The 16,061-nt window shown below is 41.8% G+C and overlaps 1 protein-coding gene across 2 annotated transcripts in view; it reads right to left on the bottom strand.

Moving 5' to 3' along the window:
* The window catches only part of LNX1 (ligand of numb-protein X 1), a 68,572-nt gene that overhangs the window by 28,878 nt on the left and 23,633 nt on the right, over window positions 1–16,061 (bottom strand). For both annotated transcript variants that reach the window (XM_065633778.1, XM_065633779.1), the window contains exons 2-3: window positions 6,295–6,536; window positions 4,573–4,728 (exon numbers count right to left, since the gene is read on the bottom strand). In XM_065633778.1, the coding sequence (XP_065489850.1) occupies window positions 4,573–4,728; window positions 6,295–6,536 (398 nt within the window). The remainder of the gene's footprint in view (window positions 1–4,572; window positions 4,729–6,294; window positions 6,537–16,061) is intronic.

Raw genomic sequence — 16,061 nt, 5'->3', positions numbered from 1 at the left:
GTAGAGTTGAATGTGTCCCAAAAGAGTTGTGGCTGTCTCATCTAAAGCAGGCAAAGTTTATTGGTCTGCAGTGGAGGAAATGCTACAGAAATGATCTCTTCTGAAAATTGCCTGGTTTATCGTCCTGGAGCAGAGTACTTTCAATCAGCCCTGTAAGATATCCCACAACGGTTCTGGGAAATCAGAACTTCAACTGAATCAAAACTGGGGCAAACAGGAACAATGTGGGATTTCTGTGGGGTGCAGCCTCCCTGAGATGAAGGTTGGGCTGCTGCTATCTTGTCCTATGGCTGGATAAGCCACTTTCTTTTCTGCACATAGAGAGCGTTAATGCCATGAAATGGTTGATACTTAGAGCCATCTGTGTTTCACTTACCTTCTTTTTCTTCATATACCTTTCCCAAATACTGAAGTATTTATCATACATATCTATCTATCTATCTGTTTTATAGATATATAAAACACAATGAGGCTCAGACTGAACAGTAGGAGTGAGATACACCCATACAACAGGAGAGTCTGTCCTGTGGTGCTGCTAGTGCCTGCCAGGGCTTCCTTGGTCTTAACTGTTGCAAAGCAAAAACAATGCACCCACCATGACACTCAGAGGAATGCGTTTCACTTTGAACAACATTTGACATCCTCAAGCAATCACAAATCCAATTCATTTTATAATTACTTGACTGCAAAATGGAACCGATGAACATTTTTGAAAACCAGCAGCAGGGCTCCCTTTTACTGTAAATTTGTATAGAGGTTTTTGCAGTTGCATTCCCAAAATCTCTTCTCCTAAAGCATTAACTGGTTTATGACTTATTTGTAGATCAGTATGAGCAAAGAGTATATAGATATAGTCTTTCTTGCAAGTGAATTTAAAGAGTGTGATGCCAAACTAAGAACATAGTGATACAAATAAGCATAGCAAAGCTGGAGCAGTCTTCGCTTGGGGGTATTTTATCATTTAAGTAGATTGTCAAGGTCATTTACACTAGTAGATAAAGTCAGAAGATATTACATCTTAAATGCGTCAGTGCCAGAAGGATGTTCCTGTCACCTTCCTTCACTACTCAGAATGAAACCATCTCTTTTAAACTTTCCTAATTTCTTTTTCAGACCTGGAAAGCTATTTGTAGCTGTAAGTGCTATTAATAAGATTATTCTTCAGGCAGGTATCACAAGCTTGGGTGCTGCACTACAGACAAATACTTCTTTGCATGTGTTATTTACAAATGACTAAATTATTAAAAATGAGAAAATCTTAATGCCTCCTTCCTCCAAACTTTTTCTCATCAGTGTTTGCACTTTTCATTCACTTCTAATATTATATTTGGTTTGGAAAATGAACAGTTCTCTGTCAAAAATGTCACCAAAACATTTAAACAGAGGAATAAAGAAAGCCTGAATCATTTCAGTCCAAAACGGGCACATTGTTTAAACAAATCAAACCACAGGTTGAAAATGGAAATCATGAAGTTATCTTCAGAGTGCAAGACTGTTACCAGCTCCAGGTATAAGATGGCATTAGACTGTAACTATTCTTCTGCTGTAATTATAACAGAAACGTATTTGGTGTTAGGCATCATATTTTTCAGTGTCCCCAGGTAGCAAAGGAGTTTTCCAAAACCAGTACTGCATTCAGCTACAAGTTAAGCAGAATCATGGTTATTTGAATATTTTTTCTCCCACATTAGGAATGATTATTTTGCCTTGTACCCTTGCAGCCATATTGGAGCTGAGCATTGGCCTCACAGATGTATCAGCTTCAGATTAAAGGCACCTACACACTCTGCAGTAGACAAATAGTAAATTTGACATCAGTGCTGCTGATGTTGAGGGTCAATACATAGGTATGCACTATGATTTTCATTCTCAGAGCTCCTTTGACCAAAATACAGGCAAATAATAACAGCAAAACCTGAACTAAGATGAGGAAATTCTTGAAAACTGGGGACAGATGGACTATAATACATTGAGCTTTGCCAGATGATCTGACGGCTCCTTTACCAACAAAAGGTTATCAGCCAGAAGAGGTTATTTCGCATTGTGCCTGGCACAGTCTCAGCTTTATTCTGCTCAGGCACTGACCATGCCTGCTGAGGAAAGGAGCCACTAGAGAGATCATGAGATGCCGTCCAACCTCCTGGAGCAATGAGGCATGGCTGAGGTGTGCTCTCAGGTGATCCCAGGCAAGAAGCTGTGAAAGTTGGGGCAAGGCAGCAGCAGGAATCAGTGCGCTCACACTGGGTGTGGGGGGACAGGAACCACTACCCACAGGAGCACCTCCATTCCCAGGAGACCAGAGTAGCAATGGGGACACAGATATGCGGGGCTGCTTTTTTCCAATGGGTTTGGACTGGATCATTAGTGAGCACAGGGCAGAGCACACTGCTGCCATCCCTAAAGACTGACCAACAACTCTAACCAGGAGTCAAACTGCAGACTGCTCAGAACAGCTGAGGATTTTTAAAAATAAATAGAAGAAGAAAACATACAGAATGGTAGAAGAAAACGAGCTTCCAGCTGGCAGGATGATAACTGCTACAGAAAGAAGTGTATTCATTTGCTCCTCCAGTAAGAAGAAACAGAGAGAGCCTTTGAGATGCCATTACACGAAACACCTGTTGCAAAGAACTGAGTAGCAATCCTTGTCAATGTTGTATTTGTATTCCTGCAACTTACTTGCAGTTTTTTAAAGACCAAATTGCTGAACTGTGTAATTAAAATGCATTCGTTGCATATGTAATTAATACAGTAATTTAGGTACCCAGCTTCTGTGATCTCATGCGTAAGAGTAACTGCTCATTAAGTAGTTACATGCCTACCTCGTTTTTCCAGTGCAGCAGAATATATTTGGAAGCTTACAGGTAGGCTTGGTGCAGAGGAATGAAACCAGAAGCACAGCCAAGGACAGAATGGCAATCCTGACACTCTGAATGGGACCCTGAAGGGGCAATCACTTCTGAGCCCCATTATCTGTCCCTTAAAAAGGAGACGACGGTGCCTTTCATTCTGCTGGAAATCTAAAGTCCAGTTTCATCTTCATATCTCCCTTTTATTAGCATGTGGACTGTGCTGAGTTACTGAATAGGTATTGTTTGCATCCAGATCATACTCACACACTCTGGACATGAAACCGCACTTTTGGTGGAAAAATCAGTAATGTAAACTATAAACCTAGGTAGAAAGTGGCCATAAAAATGTCTATGCTCCATCCTGAAGAGGTGTCTTTTGAAAAGTATGAACTTGAGGCATGCAGAATTTCACTCCAGCTGAAGAAGGGCAAGCTTTTGCTTACAACGGATTGAACAATTGCTAGGGAATGAGAAACATATCTGTCTGCTCAAAGAGGGATTTAGACAAATTACTTGCAAAATTTTACTTAGGGGAAAAAAATATTTGAAACACTAAAGTTATTAATGATGTTTCCAGGCCAAGTAGTAGATTCACATTATTTTTATGGAAAAGATTCACAGTTTTGAATTATCTGGTTTTGACTACATCAGCAAGTATGTGGACTAGGAGAGTAAGTACAAATAACACAGTAATGTAGTAAAACTCTCCTGAAGGAATAAGCAAATATTGAGAAGAAATATTGAACACTCTTCTCCGATTCACCACTTCAAGAATAATGGTGCCTAAACACAGCACTTGTCAGCCTTTTGTCCTTATTTTGTGTGCATTTCAATGATAATGTGAAACACAGAGAAAAGAGAAGTTGGATATTTTGTCTTCTTAAAGCTCTTAGCCTGGACATTTGATCTGGAAAGAGAAGTGAGATGCTGAGACATCAAGCAAAGGGATAATCAGCTCAGTGGAGACCTTGATTAAGATGATGATTCCCAATCTATCATCACTTCCTCTTGATGCACAAATGCTGACGTTGGCTTCATAATTACAGTCCAAAGCAATTAGTAACATTTGTTTATTGCTTTGAGAATGCCAAATGTTAAGTGTTCATGCCTGCCAGACCCCTCATCTTTGACATACGCCAGACAAGCTTAACTCTCCCCCTTGTTTAAGAGCACAGCATTCTTACCTCATCACCTGTCTGGCTGAAGTAATACAAGTCTGTCACCAAGGATCGCACAGCAGTGCTGGAATAACTACAGCACTTCCATACCATCCTCTCACTGGGAATTTCCAGTGCTCCATAAATATTAGCCAAAACTGATTGATTTCCTATAACGTATGATCACTGTGATCCATTTGCTTTAGGGGAACAGATGCGCGCCAGTAAAGGCTCTTCAACGAAATGATACAGCAGATCAATGACAGCTCCAGTAATAGATCCCAGATCCCAAAACCCATGTGCTAGATACTGGGCTGGGTGTAGCATGCAGGCTGTTACCAGAACAGCCCTACATGAGGTCCCGCACACCCTAGCAATATTCTTGCCTGCCAGTCACTAACAATTTTTTAAGGAAAATAAGGAAAGATTGTGTTTTCTGGGTTTTTTTTAATCATGCACAGCCCACCACATGAAAGGCATGTCAGTCACGGACATCAAATTCCCACGCAGATAAGGTCCCCTACCCCATTTTAAGTCATAACATGTGAGGAGCAAAACATTACCTTCCCCTCCAACAGCAGAGTTTCGAACAGTCTCCCTTTCCTGGCCAGCCTGGTTGGAAACCACACTTCCACTTGTTGTCCTTCGAAGAACACTGAAGGCCTTGTTTATTTTTTTAAAAGATCTGCTTCTTAGAGTGGACCGTTCAAAGTGTCGAGCTGCAACAGTAGGAAAAAACAAATCAATACAGTTCAGCAGTTCTGGGCTAGAACCATGTCATTTCTGCAACTGTTGGCATACAAAGGGCATACCAGCAACAGCAAGGCTGCTTGCACTTCATCGTTGCACCTGACTCCAGATGACACTCTGAGGCTGCACCCACCTGAATCTGGGTACTATTATTCTCTCTCTGTCCCGCACTCTGGAATTGCCACCTCCCCTTGCCTCTGTCACCAGCCACACACATAAATCTCCTGTGAGCATGGTAGCCTGGGAGAGAATAATCCTCAGTTGAGGCAGAATAAGCTCTGCCATTCTCAAGCTATATAAATTTGACCAAAAAAAACTTCTGGAAGCTGTTGTTAAAAACTCTTCTTGGAAAAAACTGGCGCTACTGCCTCAAAACCCTGCAATGCTTCCAAAGCTGCCAATAGTTTCATGTGAAGAATTCAGAGATTATCAAGTGGGAGAGACCAACTAAATCACATCTTCTAATTTGGATAAGGTAATAAATTAAAAAAAAAATCACAGCAGTTTCTAAACATGTCACTTTCTTTTCCATCCTGCTGAAGATATCTTTGTGGCTGTTACTGCTCTGTCTCTTCGAGCTCTGCATGCTAGTCAAACATTGTAATCTAATAATACAGCATTCCCTCAAACCAGACTGTGACCTCTAAACTCAATAAAATCAGTGGGATTTAATTTCATTCTGATGTTCTCTTCTTACCCTCCCCTTTTCCTCACTTCTCTAGCCCCATGCACACAAGAGGATAGCACTGCTCATTTTTTAGTCTTTCTTCAGCCCTTCATCCATCCTCCCAACAGGCAGCTGGTGCAACACAAGGTAGGATATTGACTTTGGTTTCAGTGTCCTCAAATGCCAGCTCTGAACTCACTGTTAACACCTCCAAGTCTTCTTTAGGCCAGGCCATGTTTTTCAAATATGACACTCATCTCATCAGAGCTGGGTGCAGTGTCACAGGGTGAAGGATCAAGGCAAGGTTTCCTGATGCAACTTGTCCTTGACTCTGGTTATTTCAGCAGGACCAGCTCCTCTGAGCGACACCTCCGTGGGAGGCTGGCAAACATCCCCCAAGCTCCCAGGCACTTCTTAAGGTTTGTTTTCCTGCAAATTCTTGGCAACTGCCAAACATGGTTACCAACAGGCATTTGGGTAGGTGCTCATGGCATGATCTATGTGGATTACTAGTGCCACTGTGTTTTGGTGAAGCTATTACACAGCTACACCATCTCTCCGGCACATCACATGTGCCATTTTCTCTTGCAACTGAGCTGATCTGCCTAATAGTATTTCTTAAAACCTGCAGTTTGCATATGTGCAGCTAGTCCTTCTTCAGCTTGATGCTGGCCCTGGCCAAGAAAATTTGTTTTTCACCTCAAATCTATTGGGTCACTGACTGTGCAATTTGACAAGCTATGTAAAAATAAAGCATTTGCTCCCCCCCTTTTTTTTTTTTTTAAAAGCCTCTAACAACATATGTTTCACAGGAAGCAGATGCTGAAAGAGGCCACCAATCTCTGAAACCACCACTTTCACTTCTTACTTCTGTTTTGGTTGCTGCGATGCAGGTCTCCAGGGCTGCTGCCCGACTGGCTGTCCTCCGAGGTGGGGCTGAAGGCCGGGTTCACCAACCCCGGCTCATCTGTCATTAAGGCGATGGCCGCAGCTGCTGAGAGCTCGGTGCCCAGGGAGGTCACTGCCAGGCTGGAGTCATGGTCTGGAGAGCAGTCTTGGGAACGCCTCTTTCGTTCCTTAGTAAGGCCGTAGTGGGATGCTCCTTTACATCTAAGGAGAAGGGAGGGAAAGGGAGACATTATAACAAGTTGTATTTAAATGTTGTGTACTTATGGAAATTATCTGGTGCCAAGGAATCACTCCGAGTACAAACTCTGACAATCGTGGTGGCTGATGAAATACAGACACTTAACAAGAGGGGAAAAATGCCAGTCCCATCGTGTTACACAGACTCAAAAAGAAGGAAAACTGTCCTCCAAATTAGCTGAATTAGCACCTTACATGGAAAGACTACTGCTGGTCAAGAAAATATAGAGATCCACAGCCTTGCCTGTAGTCTCGTGTATAAATAGTTAGTGTAGGTGCAAGAGGACAGGAATAGCAGGTGGCTAATTAAACCAGAGGCTACAGGCTATAATTTTCCCCATGCCTCTGGTCAATGAAAGAGAGCAGGGTGAGACCTAATAACTTCTCCAGGTCTGCTGGTGAAATAAAAAGCACCTTACCCGGTCCTGCACCCTGACAAATCTTCCCAGTCACCAGAGTGGTCACACCAGGAGCACAGTGCTGTGGTCCTCCATGCAGGAGGCAGGGTCTGCCCTGCAGGTAGAGGCCAATGCAATCCATGAAGGCAGGGCTGCCAGCAAGGGCTGAATGCCTGAGGACTGTGGGAATTGAGTCTCCACGCTGTGCCCATACAGGCTATTTACTACATGAACTGCACCTGATCAATTATTTTCAAATCCAGTCATGGAGGTGAAGTTTCCAGCTCTGCTATTCCAGTTCAGTTGAGACACTAAGACAGAGAGGTCGTCACCATTGTGACAAACAGGTGCGAGAGGTGGTGGAGTGTCCCACTGGCCCCACCAGAGCCAAGGAGGGAGCACAGACCTCAGAACAATGTCTTTGGGCCAACCTGGGACTTCCACCAGTTTGGAGACCTCAGGGTTGGTTCTAAAATAATTCCAGAGAAACATCCAAATCCTAAATTCTGATTCAACCTCTGCAGGGACAAAATCCTCCATTTCTGTGGAGACATGCGTGTTCCCAGAAGAGCTGAAGATACAGCATTGTAAGAGGCAAATTACAAGCCTGCTTTGGAACAACTTACTTGTGGTCCCAACCTTCTGCTCTAGATTCATATTAGACAGCAGAGGCAGGACCATGCATGGCATTTCTTTCTTAAGACTTGTTAAAGAAAGTCACTTGAATGAAATTGGAGATCACTGTGCTCTTCATGAGTCACTATTTAACTAAAGCTACATAATAGCTGAAGAGACAGAGTGGTCCAAGGACAACAGCACCTGCGACATTTCTCCAGCACCACTTCTGTCCAGTGCCCACCCACTAGAACCTCATTCACTACATTAAAAAATAAAATCTGCTTTTTAATCATAGTCTAATGAGCTTTGCCTGCTTTCAGTTACTATTATCTCTTTCTTCATAGCAAAGGATAACTGATGACTTTCATTAAAGTGCCCTATAGGATGAACTCGCAGAAATAGCTGCAGAAACCCTGAAGGAGAGAAAGCTCTTCGTAATATATGGCATAGACAAAAGGTAATGCATAATACATACAGTACACAATGCTAGTGGGCTAAGTGTCAGAAAAAGAAGTACTACACTGAACAGAGTGTAGCCTTGGAAGAGATATGATTTATGGAAGTGGTTCCTGGGACAGAAAGACGAGATGAGGATGAGTCACAGAGCTCTCTGTATCAGCTTTGGAGTAGTGGTTTAATTTCTCTTACAGTATTGGCTTTTTATGAGACAATCAAATTAAAACCTTTTTTGAGCACTAAGTTATGATCTACCATCATTTACCTCATACCGCTTCTGACAACTTCCATCTTAAAGAAGAAAAAAAAAGCCCATCTCAAACCGTATCATACTAAGGCAGCTGTGTAAGGGCTTTGTATATGCTTTAAGGTTTGGAGGGGAATGGCTGTGACAGAAGTTATTTCTAAAACCTTTCACAAGCAAAAGGAGATGTCTCAAAAGAAAATGTTCTTATGGAAGAGAAGGATGGTCAACTATTTCAAAAGGCCAACAAAAAACTATTTGGGACACCTATGCCAAGACTAGACTGCAACAATAATAATGTAAAATAGAAAGGAAGAGCTCTCCTGCCCCCGCTGCAGTAGGCGTTTTCCTATTCCTTCCCCCACAAAGAGGCTTGACTTCTTACCTCTCCCAGCACCCCACATCCTGGCATGATGCTCTCCTTTATATTTCACTTATATTTCAGAATATGATAGGAGATACTCCTACTATACATTTTATTTTATTTTCCTCTGTTTCGCTATGCCAGTAAAGTTTCAGCAGTTGATATCAGGGCACCAGCCTTGTGAATGTGTCCTCAAAAGAAGACAATTTTTATTTCTAGTATATTGCATGAAGATCAACATGAAGATCAGAAGAAGCTCTGCCCAAAGATTCCCAGCTATGTGGATTCAGCTGCTGCCTGGTGCCCATCTGCACTTCACTACTAAAGCCTTCACTTTCTGTGGAAATTCTCACTCGCTGCTGCTGGCTGCACTGCAGACACCCCGTTAACAGCATCAGTCCAACAGCAATGAACAGAAAACAGTCGCTTCGAATGCAGAGAGGGCTGATCCAGTTTCAGATGTGGCTTATTGGAGAAGACAAGTTGTCCTGATACAAAGCACAAGGCATATCTTTCTAAGTCTGCCAGAAATAGTTAAAAGAGAACCAAAGCTCTTAAAGTATGAGCACTGAAGCTATTTCTTAAATAATTGTGGCAGGCATAAATGAACACAAATCAAACCCTCTTTCTTCAGATTAACACACTGTCCTTGAAGAAGGAAAAAAAAAGTCCCAAGCTCTCAAACTTGTAATAAAATCTACAACAGCATCCCTTCACTTTCATTGTTTTCCTTGTGCTGACACTGCTGTGATAACAGAAAACAGAAGAGACGACTGTCTGAGTGGAATCATATTTATAGTGTCTCAGCTACATTTTTCCATATGGTTGCATTTGGCTCCCAGAAAAGAGAGATCCATAAAAAGCTACATGCCAGTACTAATTACCTCTCTCATTGTGATTATTAATCAGCTGCCTGATTTACAGCTGGAAGAGTGAGATACCTGATTAACGCAGGCCAGTCAGAAAGTGAACCCAATGCTGTCTGGTGGCCAAGGTGAACTACAGATTTATGTTCCTTCTCAGTCGCACTGGACAATCAGTACATCCGTGCAGCCGTAAGATACCAAAACAATTTGAAGGCCAAAACCAAGAAAGATAAACAGACATGAATAATGTGTGTTGTACAACTCATGCTATTAAAGTAGTGTCACTAGGTGCATATAGGAAATTCAGAAAATGGTTTCTTCTGTTTGCACGCCTCTTTTATGAAGCAGAAATGTGCTGCCCTAAATACTGGCTGTATGAACTAACCGCCAGGCAGTGAGAGGGCAGTGGTGGCTGCTGGAACTTCGCCTGGGGCTGCAATTCTGGTTGGCATCAGCACCGGTGGCCACGGGGCAAGCCTTGCCGTGCTCCACGCATGAGGGAGGCCCTGCAGCCCAGTACTCAGGAGCTGCACATGCCAAGTGCTGAAGCCTAGAGATCCAAAACCTTGTGGCTGCCTTAACATGGTCCTACCATTTGTAAAAACAAGCTTCAGTCAAACTGAAAGTCAACAGAAACATTTCCGTGCTATTTGCAAACACAAATGAAAGCAGTGGTTTGAAAGCAGAGATGTGTTTTCCTTGCAGCATCCGACATTCACACAGAATAGCAAGGAGGGCCTGAAAGTGAGGTTGACCTCAAGGATTTCCATCATTCAGGCTGACACAGGGGCAAAATGTAAAGGCAAAACATAAAGAACAACTACATGGATTTTTTTACTTCACTTCTGGTGATATAAATGAAACAGTATTACAGACAAAATGATATGTGTATATTTATAATGCATTTGCTTTTTAAAAAATGCCCTGCCTTCTAACTATGTCACTTCACAGGTTATCGCTCTTTTCCTTGTCTCATACCTGGCTGCCTGGGCTGGCAACAGGGGAAAAAAGTGAATCTAGAGACTGACAGTGCTTGTGAGCCAGGTCTGGCACAAATAAATGGAGCAGAAGCTCTCCCTACCCAGTTACAGCAGTACTTTCCCAACCTTCCAGCACACTCATATTTTGGGGCTGTTTTGCTTTAGAGCAGCAGCAATGAACACATTGAATGCAATTAAGAACAATGTATACATAGCACTCACAATTGCCTAGCAGAAGAAAATACTGCGTAATGGGCTGCCATCGCTTATCAGAAGCTCAACCCTGATCAGGGTAGACAAGTGTGTTTCAGCTGTGCCCTCCCTGCAAGCATTTTAATCCTCATTTAATTTGGGCTTGACACAAGCCAGGACCAGAAGTACCAACAGTACGTATCACACCCCGACTGTCTCACACAAACTCTCCTGGCTGCTGTGGTACCCTTGAACCGATCCATCAGAAAGGATGATGGAGAAGCTGAAGGTGACCAACAAGCAGCATCCAGGATAACCTGGTGCTGATAACCTCACTTGTGAGACCTGGTGTGAGGCTCCTGCCACGTCTGGGAAGGAAGGGGGGATTTGAAGTGGAGAGGCTGACTCACAAAAGGGTGTTGGCAGTTCCTGCCCCACAGGAACCATTTGCACTGTGTGTGCATCAGCAGTGACTGTAACCCAAACATAACCCAAATACCTACCATATGGATTTCAGGCCAAATGCCGAAACTCTAAAGCTTTCTGAAACTTCATCATAAATGAGTGGACTGACTTCGTCAGTTCTCAGGCAGAGATCACACCAACTGTTCTGATCTTGCTTTTGGTCACCTTTCACCAGGAACTAGAGCATAAAACCAAACCCTCCAAAACTCCAACAAATCCCATGTTATGGATCTAAGCTAAAAGGCAGCAAATACACAATCTCCCCTCCAGACCAACCATACTGGTGCTTAAGTGGCCAGAGACATCAACGTCTTCAGCAGTGAAGGTGACTAATACCTTGCTGCTTCTTACACCCAATGATGTTGTATCACACTGGCTCAGAAATCTGGCTCCTGTGAATTCTGGTCCTACATGCAAAATTCTTCTTTTTGGCTATATATGAAAACCAATCTTGGAACTGAATGCTTAACAACGATGCCTTATCCTTGGTAATTCTGAGTTCATGCACGGATTAATCACTGCATGAATGCTGCACATGAAAAGAAGCTACACAAATAAGTACCTGATTTTTTTTCTTTTAGTGCATTTTCCTTTTCTGCTTTTTAGAAAGGATGGTGTCATGTCAAGGCATTCCTCAGGCTACTGTGGACACCAGCTATAGCTAGGAAGTTCCTGACTACATTAAACCTTCTTCAATATTCATAAAGAAAGGGATCAGGCATCCAAAAAGCAAAGCTTAAACTTATGGATTACAGTTTCCAACCAACATTTGCTGAAAGTCAGGCTGCAAAAACCTTGTCTAAACATGCAGCTAGAAACTGGATGTTCTCTGCAAGTGCACCTGTATTTCATAATGCCAGCAACGTTTCTAGATGCTCATCACTGCTGTTCTGTGTACTCTATACCCTGACATTGATGAACTTGGGTATCCTCTCCCTGACGGTTTCCCTTGCCACGGTGCCAGAGGCTTGCCATCTTGTTTGAGGAAAAATAACTGCTCATTTTTCACCTAAGTGGGAAATCATCCCAGTTACTATTACTCTTCCACTTCAATAACCCTATAAACAAAAGCCTTTTAGAGACAGCTTCCTGACACCTGGGGCATCGGGGCTGGCTGGAGCAGAGGCACAGGCTGGTGGCTTGATCCCTGCTCCCTTCGCAGGGACGGGCATGAGCAATTCCACCTACACTCCTATAAAGACCACTGTCCCCGGTGTCAGCATGGCAATAACTACGACAGAAGTTCAGATGAGGCAAATGGCTTCTGTGTCTAGCTGTCAGAGAGATTTTCTCATGTTATTCGCTCTGTGTCGTCAACCGGAGGCTTTTGCTAAAGTATAAACACATAGTGGATGTAATGATTCTATATTTCTGCATTACTACACTCTAAATATTTATAAAGGTCCTCATAACATTTATTTCTTTAAGCTAAAGTTATTTAGCTTAAATACTTTCCCATAAGAAAGGGAAAACCCTTCAAATATCTATTTTTTTCCAGTTTAATTTCTGCATATCCCTGATACGGTTCCTTAGAGTTTTTGTTTTAATGAAGCTATCATAATTCAACAAGCTCTGGAAGTACGTTACTGGTAAAGCCTAAAGATGTGCTGTGCCCTGTCTATAAAGATCTAACCCCAGGGAGAGTCTGTCATTTTACAACGTTTTTGCACTACAATGCTGTCAAACAAAATGTATTCGTATATTATATAAGGAACGTGTGCAGGAATATCTGTATACTTACACTTCCATGTCAGATACTCTGTATGAACACCACTAGAAAAATGACTTATAGTTCCCACAGATTAAAAAGCCCAAACAAACAAAACCACAAGCAACAACAACAAAACCAACAGTTTTCTAAGCATATGAAGAAACTATATCTTGAGCGTTCTTTATGATTACTATGTTAGCCATCAGCTACAGTGACATACTCCCATTTCTGTGATTTGGTTGCTGAGAAGGAGCAAGCATAGCTAGTGATTCTGGTACAGACTCTTGAAGGTATTTTGCCTTGGTGAAGAATGGAATTGCAGTTCAGAGCTCAGTCCCCACAGTTCCCAAAACTACCGATGGATGGACAGTCGGTGCCAGACACACACTGAACAAGGACTCAATGGAAACCAAATCCCCACTTTAAATTTGACTGCTCATACTGAGGGAAAGGAGGAATCTCAAGATTTCCTACTAGTTTTCAGGAGAGTTGAAACAACTTGGAACACATTTTTATTCTTAAAAAATTGTAGAATTTAAACTTCACGTACATGCTACCAAAGCATCATGTAACATGTGGGCATGTCTAAGCTTTTTTTTCCGTTCAAAAAGCAAAAAGTTGTACTTCAACCACCATTATCAGCTTCTATTACGAAATCTCTTAAAAGGACCATTAACCTCCATCATGGGAAAGGGAACTGGAAGAAATAGGTAAACAATGCTAGTTGCCTGCAATTGTGGGCAAAAATCATGACTGGGATTATTGTGCAATGATCCCGGTTGTTCTTGGGACTGTGTACAAATTGTTGATCCAGATCACATTATCTTACTCCCCTGACACTTCTTCCAGGCCATTACTTTGTCACTGATGATTTTTAAACTATGACTGTACTGATTTCTCTTCAAGGTTCAGGCATCATTTCAAGTTCTAGTGTTAAACCATTCCAACGAATGGTCTTACATATACGAGAACAGCTCTAAATTGCTTGCCGCAACTGAGATGGGCAAGTCAGCACACAGGCTGGAAATGCCAATTTCTTTTATGGATTAGCACAGCTTCTATGTTTTGCCTAACACAACTACTACCTTAGAGGAGCTAATATTTACAATTGACTTCATGGCTTCACCTTCTGTTGCCCTTTCCCCATCTGTGCCCAAGCCACCAATGCTTTGAGAATACACAAGGACATCCGCAGCCTTTTCTGGTACTCACATAAGGCATGACCTTGGGTTGCTGCCACAGCTTCTACCTTTTCAATGCTGCCTTTAAATGCTTGTAGTGCTTGTACAACATAAGCAGGCCTCGAGCAACAAAAGTGAGGAATTAACCAGGCTGAAAGAATGTAGTCAGCCTATTCATCATTATTTGCTCCTAGATTACTATAAACAAACATTTTTCATCACAGGGAAGTTACTTGCCAGCAATACAGAATCGCAGTGATCTTTTGTGATGCAAAACAACAACAGTCTTTATTTATACTGAACTTACCCAATTAAATACTAAAGCTCCCCAAGAGTGAGCTAATAATATTAAACGTATCTCATGCAATCTACTCACACCAGCTGACACAAACAAGGAAAACAGAGGAGCAGCACACTATCTCTGACCCTTGGTAGGTGCTCAGGTACTGACACAGCAAGGAATTTATGAGTACCTGGGTAGGAGAGCAAGATAAGAGGGAAAAATAAAACACATGGCACTAACATTTTTGAGCTGGTGAGAACCTTGCAGTCAGTTTCTAGTGCTTTTGGCGTTCAACAGCTTATAATACATCATTTAAACCCACTGAACCTGTTCAAGTGCTATATTAAAGTCCTGAAGCACTCAAAACTCCTCTCTACTTCAGTGAAGCTGGATTGATTGAAACTCTACCAGCTGCTTTCATTACCTTCCAGAATTGCACTGTTTTCTACATAACATAATTTAAAGCTTCAGCCTTCCCGGCTCTTGAAGAAGAGTAAAACTGGGACATTGTTTCCAAAGAAAGTGGGAAAACATAAATTAGGAAGACCTCAATAGTTTTCTTCACAAAAAACTTGGGTACTTGCCAATAGTTGTATATTCTTTTATCTACAATTGGTGTGCAGTTGCATGCAGTGAGTGTCAGTTGGGTATTTGGAAAGTGATATAACACTTGCTATCAGCAGCTGTCAGCTTCATATCTGGTTTTCCGACTCACTCAAGGTCACTCAAAGAACAGCACTGGTAATCTGCAGGCAATCTTGACCACTGATTTTGCCTTATACTAACAAAATAATACTATAATCTTTTTACAGTAGGAATTGAGATTGTATGTAATGAGACTGCAGCAGAATCACTGAATATATTCCTCATTTAGAACCTTAACTGAAACATGAGCCTGAGTAAAATTACAGCATATATAAACGAAGGCTCAAAAAATGTTGATGCTGCTAAAATCAAGATATCTGTGACAAAAATAACAGGTTTAAGGACAAACAAATTCTTGAAGTGTTGCAATGCTATACCTCACAATCTGGTACACTGTTTTTCAAATTATGTGGATACACACATAGTTAATGTTAAGAATAAGCATTCAATCTGTTGATGCATGTGTTTTTCATGTTTATTGTTCAGTGTTTTGATCACTGGGTTATATTCAATGAGTATAACTACTCTCCTGGAACTTAGTATCTCAGCATTATCTTCTCCTCTTACTATCCACACCTATACTATAAAGACTTTATGATGCAGTGAACAAAGTATGCTTGCAATGGGACAAGAGGTTTTGGGTTTTTAACAAGAGTGACAGTATCAGTGTAACTTGATTCTTGCAGCTACAGACGGAAGAGACTGCCAGACAGAAACTTTGTACTTACACATACTTAGCACACATTTCTTTAAAAAATAAAACTAATTACAGTATCTGCTATGACACAGACTCAGTAAGCCAGCACTACTGAGAGCAGGTTTGAGGCTTCTGTTAGCACAAAGCAGGGACACTTGTACATAAGTATCTAGATGTAAAATAATAAAAATGGAACACTGTGTTCAATTTCAAGGTGTTTTCAACCCAACGCTTGGGTTTACTAATATGTTCTCCACTGGAAATTACAGGAAACAGTGGGGCTGCAGCCAGTTAATAATGATTGTTGTCTTTATACCCTCTTATTGACAGAACGTTTTATGGATAGCCACCCGCAGCTCTAGCTCTGGTGGCACTTGCCTGTGACCTCA

The sequence above is a fragment of the Caloenas nicobarica genome, chromosome 4 (assembly GCF_036013445.1).
Source record: "Caloenas nicobarica isolate bCalNic1 chromosome 4, bCalNic1.hap1, whole genome shotgun sequence".
Lineage (NCBI taxonomy): Eukaryota > Metazoa > Chordata > Aves > Columbiformes > Columbidae > Caloenas > Caloenas nicobarica.
The sequence above is the reverse complement of the archived record's forward strand: the minus strand, read 5'-3'. Positions and strand labels throughout refer to the sequence as shown.